Source organism: Pteronotus mesoamericanus, unplaced genomic scaffold (assembly GCF_021234165.1).
Source record: "Pteronotus mesoamericanus isolate MK-2021 breed Mesoamerican mustached bat unplaced genomic scaffold, CSHL_Meso_final scaffold_118, whole genome shotgun sequence".
NCBI classification, from domain to species: domain Eukaryota; kingdom Metazoa; phylum Chordata; class Mammalia; order Chiroptera; family Mormoopidae; genus Pteronotus; species Pteronotus mesoamericanus.
Window position 1 is genome coordinate 2,914,499 of NW_026555301.1, and position 22,019 is coordinate 2,936,517.

The 22,019-nt window shown below is 40.2% G+C and overlaps 1 protein-coding gene and 2 pseudogenes across 3 annotated transcripts in view; 1 reads left to right on the top strand and 2 right to left on the bottom strand.

Moving 5' to 3' along the window:
• Positions 1 to 814: 814 nt before the first annotated feature.
• Positions 815 to 1,300, bottom strand: LOC129081712 (protein FAM210B, mitochondrial-like; annotated as a pseudogene).
• Positions 1,301 to 7,559: 6,259 nt separating this feature from the next.
• LOC129081746 (L-lactate dehydrogenase A chain-like) lies at positions 7,560 to 8,473 on the bottom strand (annotated as a pseudogene).
• A 4,855-nt stretch (positions 8,474 to 13,328) lies between these two features.
• Positions 13,329 to 22,019, top strand: part of RPN1 (ribophorin I) — a 107,776-nt gene continuing 99,085 nt past the window's right edge. Inside the window, exons 1-2 of one of the 3 annotated variants that reach the window (XM_054587482.1) lie at positions 13,329 to 13,642; positions 18,933 to 18,997. In XM_054587482.1, the coding sequence (XP_054443457.1) occupies positions 13,382 to 13,642; positions 18,933 to 18,997 (326 nt within the window). In that variant the 5' untranslated portion in view covers positions 13,329 to 13,381. The remainder of the gene's footprint in view (positions 13,643 to 18,932; positions 18,998 to 22,019) is intronic. The other 2 variants (XM_054587483.1, XM_054587481.1) reach the window with 2 other exon arrangements.

Sequence of the window (22,019 nt, forward strand, 5' to 3'; positions counted from 1 at the left end):
CTCAGTTTTCCATATGTGCAGTATCTATAGTCCTCTGAGGACGACAGGCATCTGGAGCCAAGTGATGTCATTACTGTTGGACAAGTTTCCATATTTTACCTAAACAGAGACAAATGACCCTGCCCTACTTTCATGAAATTTGAGAAAAACAACCTGAGGTGGGTCCTATCATGTCCAGATTGAAGTGGTTTGGGGACCAATGAAACATACCAGAAAATCTTGCCCCCCCCAGAACAAATATAATAGATGTGAAGGTATTGACTCTAATTTAAATCTAGATTACATATTGTTAAATCTTAAATTCTGCTTCATTAATTATAGCACTGGCAGTTGCTTTGTAGAATATTGCATATTAAACCACAGCCTGTCTGACAACAAATTTGGAGACGAGAATTTTTAAATTAGCTTAATTAAACGTTGCCTTTTAAGAGCTTGAACAAAGGATTACCCCCTGGGCTTTTGCAGAAAGACCTTCACCAATGACTTTCCAAAGGAATATTTGGTAAGCTAATAGTTTTGAGACAACAGTTTATTTGGATGTTCCTTTGCATTTTAGATAATGTAAAAAAAGCATTATGATTAATAGCATGAACAAATTTTTAAAGTAAAAAAATTATAATTATTCAAACAACTGAATTTTGCTGGCAAAAGTAAAACTTATCCATGAGAACATAGCAATTAGCCCCTCCCCCACCAAAATAATAATAATAGTAGTAGTAGTAGTAATAATAGTAATAAACTTACAATCCCAAAACCAATTCAAAATATGTAATTTAAAAGAAATAGGTTTTCAGGCCCACATTTAAAGAGCTCATCAAGACTTTGAAGCTGGAGGTTTAAAAAATCTCACCTCCTGAAAATATCTGACAATCAAGGGTATGTAAACTAAGGTAATGCTGATTCTTAAGGGTGCAAACAGTTTGTGAATGGCATAGTCCACCACAAATGTGCTTGTGCCCACAGTCATTTTTGACTGTACCATGACTCTTCAAATCTGAGCTTAAGCAGGATGGCAGGTATATCCACACTACCTGAAACAACATTCCCAGGAAGACTAATGAAATTCTAATGTGCAGTAACACTCCAACAACTCCATATTCTTGAAAAATCTTTTTCAACTGCTGTGTCTTGCTTTGCTTTTTCCTTCCCTGTATTGCTGACATCGCTGCCTGTTGTCGCAGTGATTTTGCTGGGGTCTTGGCAGCCCTCACAGCCCGAGGTCTAGCCCATGACAGAGCAGAGGCAGGAAGAGGGGTGGTGAGGCACAGAAGACAGCAGTGCCCAGGAGCCAGGTAGCACAAAGTCAAAACAGGCACCCACCTGCCCCCTGGGCACAGCAGTGCCAGCAGGTGTGCCATGAGGTGCAGTAAGGCACTGCAGCTCCTGATTTGTTCTTATCAATCACTTCACCTTTTTCACCTACCCCCAACAGCCGCTGTTTCCTCTGGCAACCATCAGTCTGATCTTTGTATCTATGTATCCCTCCTATTTCTTAACTGCCACACTTTGGACATGGGGCCTGCCATTTCTGCATCTCTGCCCCTCCTACCGGTCTCCCTGTGGCTTCTGTATATTCTTAGTTATAGAATTTCTGTTCAGCTAATTTTCAGGCAGTTCTCAATGAACTGTATTATGTAATTTAATTGTAATTTTGATGTAGTGGTAGGAGGGAGTGAGCACAGCATTTACCTACTTTGCTATCTTGAAGGGGAGTACAAATAGAAGCTTCTTTTTCATCTATTCAGAGACCATCTTTGCAGTATCAGGCAGCTAGGCTCCAGATATATTCTTGCTCAACTGTCCCTATGCTATGCTCTCATCTGCATGGCCCAAGATAGCTTACTGCCTATTAGAAGTAAGAAAAATACCTCTTTTCTTTCTGAGGACCTGATGTTGTGCCCATCACTTGTTCCCACATTCTACAGGCTAAACTTATGTATGGCCACACATAGTTGCAAGGGAGTCTAAGAAATGTAGTGTTTGATCTGGCTGATCATATATACAGCTACAAATTGAGGGTCATGCATGATAATATGAAAAGTAGAGGAGAACTGATTTGCAACAAAATTGAAACTGGAAAAGTCAGTGTTCATGCTGCCTGTCACTACCAGAATCACTAAGTAGAGACAAGGATTGAATTTTTATGGGTGCTTTATTCAGACAGCTGGTAATCTGAGAAGCAGGCAGGTTATGTATCCTCAAAAACTATCTTAACATCTCATTTCAAGCTGACATTTTCATGAGGAAAAAAAAAGGATGGGTAAGATGTTTGGAAAAAAAGGTTAATTGAATAAGAGTTGCAATTCAAAGGCATTTTCCTAGTACTTCTTTATCTGTTGATAAACAATTCTTTATCTGCATTACAGCATTCCCTCCCTGGAACACAATGGCTCAGATACCCATCTCTATGGTTTGCAGATCCCCTGGGGTACAAAGGTTGAATTGCTTGTGAATCTCCTGGAGTTATGTGGTCATTCATCCCAGTTCCCAGAATAATAGCTTTCTACATGCATTAGTCAGTTAAGCCTATCAACAAGGGCTAAAATCTTTAACTCTTGAGTTACAGCTTTCCACTTGCATTAATTACTTAAGCCTATCAACTAAGGTTAAAATCTTTAACTTTAAAAAATTATATTTTATTGATTAAGCAATTACAGTTATCCTGATTTCTCTCTTTGCCCTCCTCCACCCAGCACCACCCACTCCCTTGGGCATCCCCCCGCCCTTGTTCATGTCCATGGGTCCTTTGGCTACTCCCTTTCTAATACTGTACTTTACCTCCCCATGGCTATCCTGTAACTACCTATTTGTACTTTTTAACCCCCTCACCTCACTCATTCTCCCTCACCCACCCTCCTATCTCTTTATTTTTAACCTTTGGCATTTTAATTATGATGTGTCTTCAAGTGGGCCTCTTTGCATCCATCTTGTTTGGGATTCTCTGTGCTTCCTGAACTTTCATGTCTATTTCCTTCATCAAACTAGGGAAGTTTTCTTTCATTATTTTTTCAAATAGAGTTCCAATTTCTTGTTCTTTCTCTTCTCCTTCTGGCACCCGTATGCTGGGTTGCTTAAAGTTGTTCCACAGGTTGCTTACACTATCCTTGTTTTTTGGATTTTATTTTCTTCTTCTTGTTCTGATTGGTTATTTTTTGCTTCTTTATATTCCAAATCATTGATTTGACTCCTGGCTCCACCACTCTACTATTGTTTCCCTGTAAATTGTTCTTTATTTTAATTAGTGTATCCTTTGTTTCTGACTGGATATTTTTATGCTGTTAGGGTCCTCACTAAGTTCCTTGAGCATCCTTATAACAAGAGTTTTGAACTCTGCCTCTGATAGATTGTGCATCTCCATTTTGCTTTGCTCTCTCTCAGGAGTTTTGATCTGTCCTTTCATTTGGGCCATGTTTCTTTGCTTACTTTGGCAGTATCCTTGTGTTTGTCTCTATATATGAGGTAGAGCTGCTATGACTTCCTGTCTTGGTAGTGTGGCCTAATGTAGTAGGTGTCCTGTAGGGTCCATTGGCACAGCCTCCCATATCCTCTATCTCCCTTATCCCCTATTACCCAAGCTGGGTACTTGAGGCACACCCTTCATGTGGGCTGAGTATACTTTCCTTTTTTTGTCGAGCCTTGATTGCTATTGGCAGGTCAATGGGAGGGATTTACTGAGGCCAGTCAGCTGCAAGGGCTGCCTGTGACCACTGACCGCCAAGCTCCATGTTTTTTTTTTTTTATTACCACTATTAAAATCTAAAAAACTTTATACATATGTAATAGGCACTTTATATTAAATACTGAAGTATAAGCAATGATTCTCAGAAACAGTGGTGACACCTCTGAGTGAGAGGCATCAAAAGATGCTCCAAAGAGGTAACTGAGCTGAAAGAGTGCACGTGGCTCTTGGCCATGGAGTATCTCTGCAAATGGCCCACAGACCATATCCTCCTGGTGTGGAGGCCTTTCCATTTTCCCAATGGAGAAGGAAGCCTGAGGCCTTGAAGCCAGTAGACCTGCCATCCTTTTAACTTCTCCTTGTAGGCTTCCTGTGTTAACTGTCACCATGTGGCTGCCTGCTTCTTCCCCTTGACCAGAGATGTTCTCCTGCCTCTAAGTACAGTATTCCTTAACTCTGAGGTTGAACTATTACTAAATTAGAGATCATTTATTGATTGCCTACTGTATTTATGCATGAAGTGTTTTGTGTACGTTATTTCTAATTACTATCTTCACAGTGACCCCTGAAAGATGTTTTGTGATTCTTTTCTAACTCACGAGGAGACTGAAGTCCTAAAAGATTAAGTAACATACTCAAAAATACACAATAGAAAAGCTAAATTCCTACCTGTACTCAGAATAGTATAAGCCCCTGAAGAAAGAAATTAAAGAATATAAAAATAAATGGAAGCATGTACTGTATTCATAGTTAGGATGGATTAACATCATTAAAATATCTACACTACCCAAAGCAATCTATAGATTCAATGCAATTCCTATCAAGATACCAATGATGTATTTCACAGAACTAGGACAAATATTCCAAAACTTTACTTGGAACCACAAAAGACCCCAAATAGCCAAAGCTATCTTGAGAAAGAAGAACAAAGTTGGAGGAATCATGCTATCTAATACTGAACTGTACTACAAGGCCACAGTAATAAAAACAGAATGGTACTGGCATACAAACACACAAATAGATCAATGGATCAGAATAGAGAGCTCAGAAAGAAACCCATGCCATTATGGCCAATTAATAATTGACATAGGAGGGAAGAACATACAATGGGGTGAAGACAGTCTATTCAATAAATGGTGTTGGGAAAAATTGACAGATGCGCATAAAAAGAAAGGAAGGAAGGAAGGAAGGAAGAAAGAAAGAAAAAAAAGAAAGAAACTAGACCAGCTTCTTACACCGTACTATAAGAAAACTCAAAAGGGGTTAAAGAAATGTAAGTCTTGAAACCATAAAAATCCTGGAAGAAAACACTTACAGGGCAGCATGGCTCAGTGAGTGGTTGGGCGTTGTCCCAAAAGACAAAGGTCGCTGGTTCGATTTCCGTGGCACAGGCCTAGGTTGTGGGCTTGTTCTCAGTTGGGGCCCATGTGAAAGGCAACCAATCAATGTTTCTCACATTGATGTTTCTCTCCCTTTCTTTCTCCCTTCCTTCCCCTTTCTCTAAAATCAATAACCATATCCTTGGGTGAGGATTAAAAAAAAAAAAAAGCTTAATTTTTTCCATTATACTATATGGACTCCAAGATGATAAAAATAATAATAGCGCTATAACAACTAGTGCATTTTAAAAGCCGCTCCCCCAAAGTCTCACAGGCAAAACATACTGCATCAAGCAACTCAGGGTGGACCCAAAATAATAATTGCTAATATTTATGGAGCATTTAGTACAGGTTAGGAACTTGGCTTAACTCTAACTACATTACCACATGTAATACGTTCAATAACCCAGAATGGTATGTTGCATCAGGATGGAGGATGGATTTTTTTGAAATCTTAACGCAAGTTTGGCTGCCTGCCAAGGAAAGCCAAACTGATGATATAGGTGTTCCTTCAAAAGGAAATAGGTTTATTCAGGTGCAGCAACCTGGGTGAATGAATAGTGAACTCCCTTTTCTAAGACCATCCCTATTTCCTGCTCAAGCCAACCGCTTTGCCCTTTCTAGCGATGGCAAGTTATTCCTCTGAAGGGATGAACTCTCACTGATTTCACCTTGCTATTTTTTTTTTTTTTTGATTTTATGGATTACGATAGGAAAAAGTTTTTTTGTCTACGTGAGTCCATTTTGGGGGTATTAAGAATCCCCATTCTGCCCATCTCTGTAAATCGTTGGGAGAGACAACTTCTTAACTAGCGCAATGGGTTATTAATTCCGAACAGCACTCGGAAGACATTGGGCAGGAAATGCCCAGCTGTGGACGGCAACTTTCTGCCTGCAGCCTAAGGCCAGCGAGAAAGCCCAGCCCCACCCTGCCGTGGGGGCGGGTTAGGCCAAGGGGCTGACAATCTCCATGATCGAACGTGCTTCCGTTTCCCAGTCTGCGTCTGCGCCCGCTGTGGAGGCTGCCAAGTTATACTTCTTGCCACCTACTCCGTCAAGACAAACGCCTGTTAGCTCCGCGGCAACCATCTTTTACAAGAAGCATGAGCTGTAGTTGCGCTCAAATCACTGCGTTTTTCAGAAATGGAAAAGCGTCTCAGCGTTCCTTACCACCACAAAGGAATAGCTGTCTTTTACAGCAAACCCCACCATTTTCGCGTGGGGCTTGTGACGGAAAAGGGGAGGTGCGAGCCAACATATGCGACTCTCTTGCCCTCTGGTGGCGGGGCGGGAGCAGCGCCGGCACTTTGGACCCGTTTGAGGATTCTGCTTCCGGGTCTGCTTGGGCTGAATTTACCGTCGCTTTGGTCGGCTGGTGAACGTCTTGACGGGGCGAGGTTAGAGCGGAATCTGAGCTTGGACATTAAGGAAAAGTGATAATACATGGCGGGTCGTGGGGATGTGTTTCTTGAAAGACTTTGTGGTGTGCTAAACCTTTTCACCACGCGGTGAGGCACGTATTAATGTTACCATTTACAGCTGAGAAAACAGGCTTACCTTCCTTGCCCACTCTGCTGAACCCTGGCAGAGGTGGGATTAGAAGTGTCTCTCCACGCCCCGCGCCCCCCCCCTTTTTCTGTACAATCTGGTAAATTGTTGCCGGTATTGAGTTTTCAGCGCCTGGTGTTTCTTCTCGAAAGAAGTCAGACCACGCTGCCTTGTCCTTGACCTGTGGCTGTTGAGGTGTTGTCATGGTGATGCTGTTCTGGCTCCACCTGCCTGTCAGGAACTTGCCTGATGTTGGCAGTCTCTGGAAGGCAATTTTGGCACTCTCTCAGCAGTCTGGCAGTTTGGCCTTTCGTGGAGGGTTCCTGCTTGTCAGCGTCTTCCTTCATAAAGAACAGAAGGACTAAATATCTTTTGTATTCACACTTCCAAGACCCATAGCACCAATTTCTTAAATAAGTTGCAAATAAAGAGTGATTTGAAGAATCCAGAAAACATTACCTGCTCTAATTGCTTAAAACCATCAATCAGTCCACCTTCAATTCCTATAATAGACTTATTATAGGTCTATTCAGATTATCCATTTCACCCTGGCCAGGTAGCTAAGCTGGTTAGATTATCACCCTGACATGCCAAGGTTGTGGGGTCAGGGCACATACAAGAAGCAACCAATGAATGTATAAGTAAGTGAAGCAACAAATTGATGTTTCTCCTGCCCAACTCTAAAATCAATAAATAAGCTAAAAAGATTTTTTTAAACAATTTTTTTCTTTTTGAGTCAGTTTTGGTAGTTTGTTATTTTCCTAAGGATTTACCCTCCTCACCTAGGTTAGCATACAAATGGCCACAACATTCCTTCGTAATCTTAATTATTTCTGCAAGGTCAGTAGTAAAGTCCTGTTTTTCATTTCCATTTTTTCTTTTTTCTTTTTTTTCACAATTTCCAACTAAAATCCCGTTGTAGCCTAGACAGTGAGGTGGTACATTAGGAGACTTTACAATTGCAGCTTCTTCTGGATCCCCCAAAATGTATCTGCACTCTTCTTCAAATGGGCCTCTTCCTCAGGTGTCAGAATCACCTTCACGACGTCTGAGATTCCATTCTGTATCAAGGTGCAAAGAACAATAAGGAAGATGTCTTCTTTTATTCCACAGAGACCCTTGATCATGGTGGAAATTGGATGCACCAGCCTAAGATTCTTCATCATACTTATTGCTAAATCTGCCGCAGATAGTCCAATGGCCCAGGATGTGTAGCCTTTCAGTTTGATCACCTCATAAGCACGGTCAACCACCTGTTTGTGAACTTATTTCCACTGTTCCTTATCTGCATCAGTGCCCAAATCAGGGTGTGGAGTCTTTAGGGAGACACTGGCAACATTCAGTCCACTCCACACAGGCGCACTCAAGTCTTCATGCTCCCCAAGGACCCAGCCATGATAGCTTAATGTGTAAACTCCCAGCCTTTCCCCCATTAGGTAATGGAACTGGGCTGAATCCAGATTGCAACCACTTCCAATGACATGGTTTTTGGGAAAGCCACTTATCTTCTGAGCCACGTAGGTCAAGACATGCACCGGATTGGGAACAATAAGCAATTTGCAGTTGGAACTGTATTTTACAACATAGGAATGATGAATTTAAAGATGTTCATGTTACACTGGACCAAATTAAGATGGCTTCCTCCTTCTTGTTGATGTGCCCCAGCTGTGACAATAACCAGCTTGGAGTTTGCAGTCACATTATAGTCTTTGCTATAGACAATTTTTGATGTTCTAAGGAAAAGGTTGCCATGTTGGAGACCCATCTCTCCCTTTAATTTATCTTCCATGACATCAACAAGAGCAAGTTCATCTGCCAAGTCCTTCATTAAGATACTGATAGCACAGGCCATGCCAACAGCATCAACCCCAACGACTGTAATCTTATTCTGGGGGGTTTGTTCTTCCTTTAGGAGATTCACAATCAACTGATCCTTGAGAGTTTCCACACTGGACTCAGAACCAAAAGAAATTGGGTTTGCACAGTGGAGGGGGCCTTGGTGGTGGGCAGTGCTGGATCCAGACGTGGCAGCAGCGGCTCCCGTACCTCATTTCTATTTCTAGTAGTTTGCATCTTCTGTCTTTTTTACTTGTTTAGCCTAGCTCTAGATTTGTCAGTTTTGTTGATTTTTTTTCAAAGAACCGGTTTTTGGTTTAATTGGTTTTCCCTGTGTGTTTCTAGGTCATTAATTTTTGCTCTAATCTTTAATATTTTCTTCCCTCCACTCTTGGTTTAATTTTCTCTTTTAATAGTGTCTTGTGTTTTTTTAAAAAATATTTTATTTATTTATTTTTAGAGTTAGAGAAAGGAAGGGAGAAAGAGAGGGAGAGAGACATTGATGTGTGAGAGAAATATTGATTGGTTGCCTCTCTCATGTACCCCAACCAGGGACTAGGCCTGAGGCCTATGTATGTGCCCTGATTGGAAATCAAACCAGCAACCTTTCTCTTTGTGGGACCATGCTCAACCAAATGAGTCATACTGGTCAGGGTACTAAATGTCTGATGTTTATTGATTTGAGATATTTCTTTTTTCTTAATATAGATATTTACAGTTATAAATTTTCATCTAAGTGCTGCTATAGCTGCACCCCATGAATACTAATAGCTTTGTTTTCTTTTATCTGAAAGTATTTTCTAATTCCTCAGAAATGTTTGATAGTTCTATTTGACCACTTTGAATAAGATATCCCACTGCTCTATGACCTCCATTGTCTTTGTTAAAAAGATAGTTGCTAATATTATTCTAGTTCCCTTGTAAGTAAGGAGTGGTTTTCTCTCAATGTTTTCAAGGTCTTTAACTATCAGCATTTTTATATAATGTATCTGTTTGTGGACTTTTATATTTATCCTACTTAGATTTTGTTGAATTTCCTGGATGTGCAGGTTATTTTTTTAAAAATAATTTTGAGAAGCGTTCAGCTGTTATTTCTTGGAATATATATATTTTTTTCTGCTCATCTCTTTCTCTGTTCTTCTACTGGTGTGCCATTATACATTTGGTAATGTGTTTAATGATGTCCTACATTTCTCTGAGGCTCTGTTTATTTATTTTTATTCTTTTTACCTCTCTGTTCTTTGGCCTGCAACTCTAACTGATCTATCATAAGTTTGCTTATTCTTTTTTAAAAATTTTATTTATTGATTTTTAGAGATGAGCAACAGGGGGGAGGGGAGACATCAATTTGTTGTCCCACTTATTTATTCATTCACTGGTTGATTCTTGTATGTGCCCTGATGGGGAATGGAACTCTCAACCTTGAATTATTGGGATGATGCTCTGACCAACTGAGCTACCAACCAGGGCCTTCTTAGTCTTTATTATGCCAGTTCAGATCCTCTAGTGAATTTTTAATCTCAATACGTTTCGTATAGTATAATAATATTGTACTTTTTAACTTCAGAATTTCCATTTGGTTCTTTTTAATCATTTTTATCTCTATTGATATCTCTATTTGTTGTGAAATGGTCATTATTTATTCTTTTACTCATTATTCTTGGTTTCATTTAATTCTGTGAACATGTTAATAATGGCTATTTGCAGACTTTTTCTGATAAATCCAACATCTGGTCACTCTCTGTGGATTATCTCCCCCGGGGATTGCTTCTTGCCTGGTGACTGCTTCCTGACCTTTTCCTTCTGCACATAACACGCTGACATAATATAGGTACAGGCCAAATGCAGATTTTGCAACCTGGACCGGTGCTGCCTTTCTGCGGGCCACATACGGTCCAGGATGGCAATGAATGCAGGCAAAAACAAAACAAAATTGTAAATTTACTTAAAAACTTTTTTTTGCTCATCAGTTTTCATTAGTGTTTGTGTATTTAATGTGTGGCTCAAGACAACTCTTCTTCTTCCAGTATGGTCCAGAGATCCCAAAAGGTTGGACACCCTGCCTGATAATGAGCCTTAGACTGGAGGAGGCGCAGTTCCTCTTGCATTGATTCACCGCCATCTGAGTACTCCCTTGCAATGTGAATAAGAAACTGCAAGTCCACTTTTGCTGGTCCTCTGGATGGTTTTTTCGGAATATCATGAACACTTAAGCAGCTCCCTGGTTTCAAGCTCCTGTTTTATACTCTCACAGACAGTTTTGATTGGCTGCTAGTTTTTCTTCTGGTTTAACACTTTGTTTCTCTGTATGCATCATGATTTTAGGTAGAATCTGGACATTTTAGATAATATATTATAGGAACTTGGGGTACTTCATTCCTTTCCCTACCTTTATGGCTTATTTGCTTATTCATTTGTTTATTGACTGGCCAAATTCTTTTAGTGAAGTCTATTTTCTCTCTCACAATTTTAAAAAGCCTCTGGTGTTGCAGGGAGGTGCAGCTTTGGTTACTTTGGGATGAGAGTGATTTTGGTAAGGGCTCTCTTCATCTTTTTCCCTGATTATATACCATGTTGTTAAACTTTACTAATTGCAGATAATTGTTCAATTGTTTTCTGCAATGCCTTGGGGCATAAATTGCTATACAAACTAACCCAATCAAATTTGGCTCCTTTGAAGGAATAGTTTGTGAAGCTGTTATTTGGCATTTGTTCCAATTCTAGCAGGGCTCCCCCTATCTGTCATATTTATTCCATGTTCTCTTCTGAAAATTGCTGGCCTACACTTCTGCCTTTCATCACAACCTCTGTTGTTCTTGGAAGTGTCCCTTAGGCTTGTATTTCTCCAACCTCTGTTGCAAATACAGTTACAGTCAAACAGCAGTTCTCCCATCTCAAACAATTTGATTCTTGAACAGCCTTCCAGAATGAATTAAGTTCAAGAACTGAGGTTCCACTGTATTTATTTTGGAAAGAGATTAGGAACTATCTGTTTTACTACCTGTTTCTCTACCCAGCCAAAGTCTCTGAGCCAGGACTCCAGAACCAGGGAAAGGAACAAAGAAAACTTCTCTCTGAATGACACACTCCCTCTAAGAGCTGAAAAGTGAATGTAGGAGGGGGGCGGGAATAATCCAAATTCCTCTTGACTTGCCTCTCCTGGAATGGAACCAACATCTCATAAACAGGGGCAAGGGTGATCAGAGCCTCAGTCTGAGAGAGAAGGGAGGTGGAGGGGGAGAGGGTTGGAAGGTGGGGGGGAGAGGGTGGGTTGGCGGGGAGAAGAGAGAGAGAGAGAGAGAGAGAGATGGATGGATGCTGGGAGAATGTGAACTAGGCAGAAGTTTTCCAGGGGAAACTGAAGTTCTGAAACTCCCAGATAATTTGGGGATATTTTTGTTGTGTAACTGCCACTTGGTGGAAAAAAATCAAATCAGTTCATTCCTTTGGTCCAGTGGATCTCCCTAGATTTGCAACTGAACTCTGTGAAAACAGCTTCCCTGTATTGTATTTTAATAATGACTGTTAAAGGGTTTAACATTATCCATTCTGGGCTTGTTGACGGAAGGGAGGCAGGAGATAAGGTCTCTGGTTCCAGTTCTGCTCTTAAATAACTGTGTGGCTTTGGGCAACTTAACTTTTCTGGACCTGTATGTCATATTTGGGAAATAAAGATTAGATTGGGAACACTAATGCCTTTTTTTTTTTTTTTTTTTTTTTTGTGAGAACCTGGGGTTTTATGCAATAGCCTGGGGTACTGGAAAGAGCTCCATTTTGGAGTCAGTCCAGGTTTCCAACCAACCTGACATTTACTGGCTTGGATATGTGAGTTTACCCATTTATAAAACGGGCTAATAATGTTTACAATGAAAACACATTTTTAATTCAGTTAGTGTTTATTGACCAACTATGTGCCTGGGATCATGGGATGAACGATCTTCCCTGCCCTCAGCCTACCTATTACTTGCTTACTGTTGTAACAAATTACCACAAACTTAGTGGCTTAAAATAACACAAATTTACTGTGTATACAGTTCTCGAAGACAGAAGTCTGAAATGAGTTACACTGGGATAAAATCAGAGTGCTTTCGGTTTGCCTGGTATTTCTTATGGTTGCATTGAAGTTACGCATTTTCAGCAATTCTGTAGCAATCGAATAGAAGTGAGGTGCACTGCTGAGTATATCACATAGTGGCTATAGATGTCACTATGTCTTATAATTGACAATGTTAACTTCGATTACTTGGTAATGGAGTGCCCGCCAGGATTCTCCAGTGTAAACTTACTATTTTCCCTTTTGTAATTGCTACATATTTTAGTGGAAATCCTTGAGACTGTGTAGATATCCTCTTTCTGCTTAAACTTTTGCCTGGGCTTTTACTGACTCTGTGTGAGCTACATTTTTCTGTTTCAAGGAGCAGAAAGGCCAGGGTTATTGCAGGGCAAGTACAGTAAGAGAGAGCAGATTGGCAGGGGCTAGTTTCTGTAAGAATTAGATAAATGAACCTATGGCCATGTACCTCAGTTGGTTAGAGCACTCTGATAGGCCAAGGTTGCAGGTTTGATCCACCGTCAGGACACATAGAAATATAAATCAATGAAAGCATAAATAAGTAGAACAATAAACCTATGTCTCTCTCTCTCTTTGTCACCCTTCCCTTTCCCTCCCTCTGCTCTCCCCCTCCCTCCTCCTCTCTCTCCGCACTCCCTCTCCTCTCTCTCTCTTCCTATTAAAAAAAAATAAAACCTATAAAAGGAAAATTAGATAAATGAGGGGCCCTGCAATCAGGCGCCTGGCGGCCCGCCTGTTGCCCTGGAGACAGGGTCCTTCTTCCTCAAATGCCGCGATCGTGTGGCGCCAGCCTGAGCCCAATGAGCGGCTGCGCGGCGGCCAGGAGGCGGGGCGGACTGTGCCTTGCTTCTCAGCTCTTTCCTGGTCATGGAAGTATCTTCCTCCTGGCTGCTTCTGCTCCTTTTGCTCGGGGCCTGGGCCCCGGGGCCAGGCATCGCCTCTCCAGATGCGCTGCCCTTGGTCAACGAGGACGTGAAGCGCACAGTGGACCTAAGCAGCCACCTGGCCAAGGTGACGGTCGAGGTGGTCCTGGCGCACCCCGGCGGCAGCTCCACGTCCCGCGCCACCTCTTTCCTTTTGGCCTTGGAGCCAGAGCTCGAGGCCCGGCTGGCACATCTCGGCGTGCAGGTGAGTGGGGCGGGCCTTCGTCGCTCCCAGGGCCTGTCCTTCGACCCCGCTCCCCTCTCAGCCTCTGAGGAAACGTGGAGCCCGGGGCGTTGGAGCGTCAGTTCTTCGGCTTTGGACACGTCACCGTAAGCCTGCTTCCGGCGGGGGCCGCACCTCTCCTTTGAGCAAGCCACTCCTGGGTGGCTTTTGCGACCCGCGCTGGTGACCTTGGGCCGAGCGATCCTACTCGCCCCAGTAAAAGGAAGATAATAGCCTAAGCGAAGAGCTTACTAGGCTGCCAGTGTGCTTCAAATTTTCATTTCTCATGACAACGTGGTAGCCCGACTGGAGGACGAATAAATTAAATAAAATTTAATTTTTTTAATTCAGTATCTGGCCTTTTGTAGGTGTCATAGTGATAGGTTTTGTGTTTAAGTTTGTAATCATTTGAAACCATTGTTAATATAACCCACTTAAGGTTGCTAATGGACGTTTTTAAAAATTTCATGCTGCTTTAAGTTAGTTTTAAAAATCATGCAAGTCATGTAAGCCTGTTTAAACTGCACAGAAAGGTAAAGTCCAGTTCTCTGCCTTCCCCCTTCCGGTTCTCATTCACATTTCAGCTCATGCGTCGTGTACTTCCAGGTATTTCACCGAACACTTTGATAACTCAGAGAAAAAATGTTGGTTTTGGGAATAGAGGGAATATACAACTACAGAGCTTTGCTTTTTTAAGTTTGTAATAATTTGAAACAGTTGTTAATATAATACACTTCTTAAGGTGTGATGCCATTTTCATTAACGTCTAATAAGTGATCACCCAATTATTAAGAGAATAGTCATTAAAGTATCATTTCTTCTAAGCACACTTTACTTTCTGACTGAATCTGGAGATACAAAGCGAATTTATGGAGATTATACTTCCGAAATGACTCCTATTTATGTCTTGTCCATTATGAGCTTTTGCTCAGTTCTGAACGGTTTGTGGAAAGATGGATTAACACTTCATTTATATTTGTGCTGTTGCCACCTTTGAGTGTTTTGAATATTAAATCCATCCTTAAAGCTAGTCCTGATATAATGAGGTTGCCGCAGTATAACAAGATCAAATCAGAAGGTAACTCGTAACTGCCATCATGCTGGAGAATGCTTACAAGCTGGGTTACTATACTGATATTTTATTGAGAATCTGCTTGTTGTCAGGTATTGTGATAGGTATTTTAAGTTCTCATTTAACCCTCATAACCCTTTGAGGTGTGGGTTTTTACCGCAGGTGAGTATGTAGTCTGGGAGGCTAAGGTGTTTAATGCCCTATGTGAGGTTTTATTAGAGTGGTGAGTGAGTCAGGACTTAAGCTAGGTTAAGCTCAAACTTTTTTTGTGTTCTTCGCTACCCACATTACCTCTTCTGGCCTAGATGACTGTGAGAGTTGCGTTGGGGTATTAGAGCTGCATTCACATCACCACATATATCCAAAATTACTTGTTAATTTTGTAGTCCAAGAGACAGAACAGTTAAATAGATATGTGTGCTCCTTTATAACCCTATCCCAATGGGAAGCATAACTGGATGATACAGTTAATACAGAGGGTGTGTATTTTCCAACAATTGACTTGGAGGCTTTGCTGAAGTTGCTAGAAATTTTTTTATAGCCACGCTACTGAAGGAAAAAAAGGAACCTGTTCTGGTATTCTGGTTGCAGACTCAGATTGCAAGCCTCTGAATTTGGATTTCAGTTCCAGTTGAAAACAGTTCAGCGGTACCTGGAGAGCTTTGAAAGCCAATTTCAGCATCCTTTGTTTAGTTCTCATTCCTAAAAAAGAAGTTTTTTTCAATGGATTACCTTCAATCCTACATGCAGAATTTTAGGAACTGGTAGAAGGGACTGTGGTGATTATTGACAGGGAGCCTGAGGTTCCTCATCAACCTCTTTTATTTTTAGTTTATAAATAACAGAAGTTTATTTATTTATTGGTTTCCTTTTTTGTGAAAGATGAAATGTGAAACAAAAAATAGAGATACAAATTAGTTCTAGTACCATAACTAAGAGGAGAGATGATATAGATTACGGCGTTAACATTGTGACTAGAGAAGGAAAAATATGAGATATAATAGACTGAAAGGCGATAGAAGCTACAGTATTTGATGCTCTATTGAATATAAGTAATAGTGTGTAAGTCTCCAGCTTTGGTGGCTGGGTAATACCATGTTAAAAGGATTATGAGCCTCCAAAATGGTGAAGCACAATATGCTGATTACATATTTATGTAAAAAATACACTAGGAGGAAATATTACAGATATTAACAGTGGTACTCAATAACTGATGTAATTATAGATTGTATCATTTGTTTCATTGGGTTGTACAGTATTTTCCAAATTAAAGTGAACATGAATAACTTTTAGAACAGGAAAAAATATAATAAATGTTCCTTTAGTAATTGCAGGTGGGATGAAGAGAAGTTCCTATAAAATATTTTTGAGGCTTTTCTTTGGTAGTTTTATCAACTGGAAAAACAGAACTCTATGAATGTATTGAATTATGGATTCCATTTTGAATAGTGATACCATTTCTTTTTTTTTCCTAGCTTTTTACTTCCAAAATTATATTCATCTGAAAAGCAAATACCATGGTTGGGAAAAACATTTTAGGTTTATTATATTTAAAAAGCTGGTGCCTACAGAAGGGAGACACTACTTATTTTCATGGCCTGTTGACACCTTGTGGAACTAATAACATGTTTTCGAAGCTTCTTGAATTGAGACCAGCTTGGTGTCCTCCAATATTCCTTAGAGTAGCAGTTATTTATTAATATCTTAAGTATTATTCATCAGTGGATGCTCCCAAACACTTTCAATTTCAAGACATTTGTCCACTGTCCCTTGGATTTGGGTTGAATTTTGTATTTTCCTATGTTCTGAAAATTAGGAAGAACTTTTAGCGCTGGAAATTAAAGAGTATTTACTGCTGTCTAAGGATACCTTTAGGCATAAAAAAAAAAAAATCAACAGCTGACCTTAATATGTTCTTATTTCAAAGAGGCAATTGACTCCTTTTTGCACCATTTATTTGTTACCCTATATCACCATCTGAAAGCCTTGGCTTTAGTTTAGAAATTCAACTTACGTTTTTTGGTTATCTTTTTGTTAGCAAAGGAAAATGGCACCAGGTGTTAGACCTCAGTTCAGCAAGCTCAGTTCTTGAGTTCTGGCTAAGAGGATTCAGAGCCAGGATTCAAATTGTAAGAGAAAGTTTATGGAGAAAGTTTATGGAGAAAGTTGCAGAGGAAGAGGTGAGCCATGGAAGAGGTAAGCCATGGGGTGGTGAAACAAGTTACAGCAAAGGTAGGGAAGGAGAAGGGGGAGACTGAGAGGGAGATGAATACTTTGAGAGAGGAAAGGGAGGGGAGGAAAGGTGCTCTAGTAGGGGAGAGAAGGAGAAGGAGGAAGGCGAAAGGTACAAGGCATGAGTGTGTTCCATGGAGAGAACCCTCAGACTTTATTTCTAACAGTTCTTGGGATAGAAGTCTGAAATAGCGTGGGCACGTCTGCCTTTTGGGTTGCTGGTGGCAGTTTTCTCCTTATATGGTAGAGAGAGCAAGAGAGCTCTCTTGCACTCCCCTTTAAAAAAAAAAAATCCTCACCTGAGTATATTACTGATTTGAGAGAGAGGGAAACAGAAACAGAAACATCGATAGGGGAGCTGAGCATGCCTTGACCAGGGATCAAACCCGTAACCTTACGGTGTACTGGACGATACTCCAACCAACGCTCCAACCAGCTGAGCCACCCAGCCAGAGTCTGGGGTCTCTTATGAGGGGACTAGTCCCATTCAGGAAGGTGCCACTCTCATGACCTGTCACCTCCCCAAAGGCCCCATCTCCTAATGCTGTCACTTTTTGGGGGTTAGAATGTCAACATATGAACTGGGGGGAGGACAAACATTCAGTTCATAACAACCACCATACCATTAACATACCCTCCCCTCCAATGACTAGTAATACATAATCTTATAAACAGGACAAATTCAGTTTCCCCAAAAATGTCTTTTATGGTTTGTTTCCTCATCTTATTAACCAAGGACCCATCTTATATTTTTCTTCTCACATGGATGCTATGTTTAAAATATTTTGTCTCTCTAAGCTTTTTTTTTCTTTTTTTTTTTTTAAAAAAACCCCCCTCAACCAAGGATATATTCATTGATTTTAGAGAGGGAGGAAGGGGCAGAGAGAAACATTGATGTGAGAGAGAATCATTGATTGGTTGCCTCCTGTATGCACCCTGACTGAGATCTAACTGCAACCTAGGTGTGTTCCCTGACCAGGGATTGAACCCACAATCTTTTGGTGCACGGGATGACGCTCCAACTGAGCCACCTGGCCAGGGCTCTAATATTTTATTAAGTAATAAATATTTCTTATTAAGACAGTGATGTTCATGAATATACTAGAATGCTCCATTTGTGATAGATTTGAACGTATTGAAATTTGTTATTTTTATTAGCCTGCACAACATCATGGGGGATAAGTGTATGATTACTTTTAGGCTTTTGAAATATTAAAAATAGCTTCCTCATTATTGCTTAGTATACCCTATTTGGAATCAGTGCTTCAGTGCTGAAAGTTTGTCTTAATATTTTTTTCTTTTGGTGGAGGTAGGTTTGGCAAGGAGATCAGTGGTGTGTGTATTAATGTTTTCTTCTTATAGTCTGTTATACAGTCTCATGATTTGAGATGCCTGCTCTTTCCCAGAAAGACCCTGCTGCCTGCTGGAGTTAACATCCTTTTCCTGGTTATACATCCTGCTGTAGTGAAGGATAAGAATAAGGGAGTGTGCCAAGCCGTGGCCATTGGCCTCTTCTGAAGGGCTTTGCCACTGTTTAACTTCTTTTGTGCACGTAAAAATGGTTTTGTTTATGTATGAGACTTCTCCTACAAAAAAAAAAAATCACATTTATTGCCTATGTATATTTGGATGTAAATGAAGACATAAGCATCTAGAAAGAAGCCTTTCAGGATTTTACAGTGAAGTGTATTTGGGAGTGTAATTATTTGCATGTGTGAATTTGATCATTCAGGAAAATGTTATTTATTTATAGAGCTTATAATAAAGCTTTTCAGTGCAGAAGTAAGTCTTTGACAATGTTCTCATATTTCAGATAAAAAAATTGTTACACCAGAATTCAGTCTCTAAAAAGTTCTAGTAGTTTGAATACTTTAATGTGGATAGTTTGAGGCTGTTGGTTAATTGTTGACTCAAAATTTAGAGGCCAACAGACATAAAAAAAGAATAACCTTTTTTGACCTTTTGTAGGTGAAGGGAGAAGATGAGGAAGAGAATAATTTGGAAGTACGAGAAACCAAAATTAAGGGTAAAAGGTAAGCTAAGGAATAGTCAGAACATTTATATGTATATGTGCCTCTTGTTATAGATTATGCGATCAGGATTGGAATCATAAGGTATAAGAATTGCTTAGGAAGTGCCTGGTATATTAGAATGTGTTTCAATTAATATATGAGGGGAGACTCCCAAAAAACAATTTATTTATAAAAAACTGTGTATCTATTCTTACATGTTTAATCTTCAGTTACCTTCAGAGTACTTTCCATTTGATGCAGTACAACTATTGAGACATTTTTTTCCACTGCTCAAAACAGTTTTTGAACTTCTCAATGTTGGTGCCTTTTAGTGCTTTTGCTGTTTTTTGTTTTACCCCTTCCACATCAGCAAAACATTTCCCTTTGAGGACTTCTTAATCCGGGGAAACAGAAAAAAGTTGCTGGGACAAGATTGGGTGAATAGGGAGGGTGGGGCATAGGGGTCATGCTGTTTTTATTCAAAAACTGCTGAACACTCAGCGTGATGTGGACAGATGTGCTCATAAATCACCCATCATGAAATGGGAAAACGTGTTGAGCCTTAAAAAAAATTCACCAAAGCTGAATTCAGCCCCTCACAACAATGCCTGTTGGTACACTAATACAGATGGGTTTCTAGAACACTCACCTAGTGGGGGAAGCCTGTACTACAAGAGGCCTGCCCTCCAGAAGATAATTCTGGGTTCTTTTGGGTCTCCCCTCATAATGTGTGGTAGCAAGCAGCAGGCTGTAATATATCCTGGACCCATATATGTCTCCTCTGATTAATTGTTGAAATTGGATTTCTGTAACAGTGGCAGTTAGCATTACAAGAAAATAGTTACTTTTATTTATTGATTTTAGAGAGAGAGGAAGGGGTGGGGAGAGAGAAAGAAACATCGATTTGTTGTTCCATTTATTTTTGCATTAATTGGTTGATTCTTGTATGCGCCCTGATCAGGGATTGAACCCTCAACCCTGGTGTATTGGGATGATGCTCTAACCAACTGAACTACCTGGCTGGGGCTGAAAGTAGTTACTTTTCATCCCAGGTGTCTCTAGTCTATGAGGGAACAGGGTTGCCCAACCAACAGGTGGAGAACCAGTGAGAATTCCAAGCTCTTTGCCTCAGCAGATATTCTTTCATCAGTGGCTGGCTACTGATAGCCCCTCATCCACTTTCAAGCCTTCCGGGCATGGAAAATGATGCTTCTCATGCAGAAAGTAGACTGAGCTCTGTGAATGCTGGGCTTGGATTTGCCTTGTTCTCTGTTTTAACGTCAACACAGCCTGGGGCCTGGCACTTATTAGTTACTTGTATTGAAATACTTTATTAAGGATATTTTTCAAATACACATGAAGAGCAGGATGGGTTATGTAATGAATGGCTACTCCCTTCACTCAGTTTTGGTTATCAGTATTCTGTATGGTATGTATTAGTCACTGAAATACTTGTTTAATAAATGTGAGGAGAAGAGATGTTTTTAGCTCAGGGATTCTTATGGAGTAAACATCCTTCAATGCTCAGGACAGGTACCCTTTCCCAACAAAGTTATCCATCCCAAAATGTCAATACCGCTAAGGTTAAAAAACCCTGCTTTAGTTTATGCTGTAGTCTATCATAGGAAACATTTAAAAAATGGTTCTTGTGCTCTGCCTCTGGGGAGCGTGTCTGTGCCTTTCCCTTCACCTTCTTCTTCCCCCGAGGCGTATTTCCTTTGCCTTTCCCTCTCCTAAGTTCCAAGGGCCCTTCTTTTGCTTCTCTAACTTGTTTCCTGAGCCTACACAGTCCTTTGGCTCACTTCTACTACCTCTGTAACTTTCATAATATACTTTTTAATAATCTGGAAAAAAAATTGGTTCTTGACCAGCAAGTAATTATGCCTTAAAACTGTCAGTCCTTATGTGATTCAGTAAATATTAAATTGGGCCTCCCTGCTTCGCAGAGTTTTAAAAACTTTTTCTCATTTATTTTGAATTTTTTAGAAAATAATTAGACTCTGCCCTGACCACTGTGGCTCTCTTGGGCATCGTTCCTCAAAATGAAAGGCCTCTGGTTCTATTTCCTCTCAAGGCACATGCCTGGGTTGCAGGTTTGGTCCCAGGTTGGGGCATATATGAGAGGCAATGATTGATGTTTCTTTCTCACATCGATGTTTCTCTCCCTCCCTTTCTTCCTCACTCCCCTCTCTCTAAAAATAGATAAATAAAATCTTTAAAAAAGAAAATGAGAATCTGATCTAACAATAACTGTTCTTAATGCCTATGTCCATACATCCATGATTTTACATATGGGTGTAAATGAGATCATATTTAAATTTATTATTCTATATAAAGCTTATCAGCAACATTAAACAAGCCCAAAACCCTAGTATGACAACTTAATATATTTTTGTCTTGGACCATGTCCACTTGCACATATATTTTACGTAGTTTCAATTACTGTGTGATCCTACTTTCTAAATCCTTTTTTATTCCACACATAACATTTCCTGTTTTCTGTGTGGTCTTCATAGTTTCCTTTTGTTAACCTAATCCTCTCTGAGTTGCTTTGATTTCATGTACAGAAACATTTTCTGAGGACCCAAATTATAACACATTGTGATTACTTTGATTTTTCTATTGTAGTCTCAAAAAGTGTGAAATGGGCATCTTCACCAGCCCTGCAGATGCTAGATCTGAATTAAACCTCCTCCTCCTCGTTAATATTTCAGAGGCTTCTCTCCCTCTGTGGTTGTTTGAGGACCCTGTCTGTGTTTACTGTCCTGCAGCATATCTCTTGGAGAGGGAGGATGGCATAGTTGTCATGTGGTGATCTTAATGTAGCCTTATTCCAAGGGTTCAGATCCTATCTTTGTGACTACTTACAGCTGTGTTCCTTGGAAAACTGAAGAATACATTCCTCTTCATAATGTCTACCTAGTATCATGGTTAAGAATAACTAAATTAATACATAAAATGTATTTGGAACAGAACTTGTATGTAGTAAATGCTCGGTAAATTTTGACTTAATGAGAGAACTAACCAACGAGAAGGAGCATTC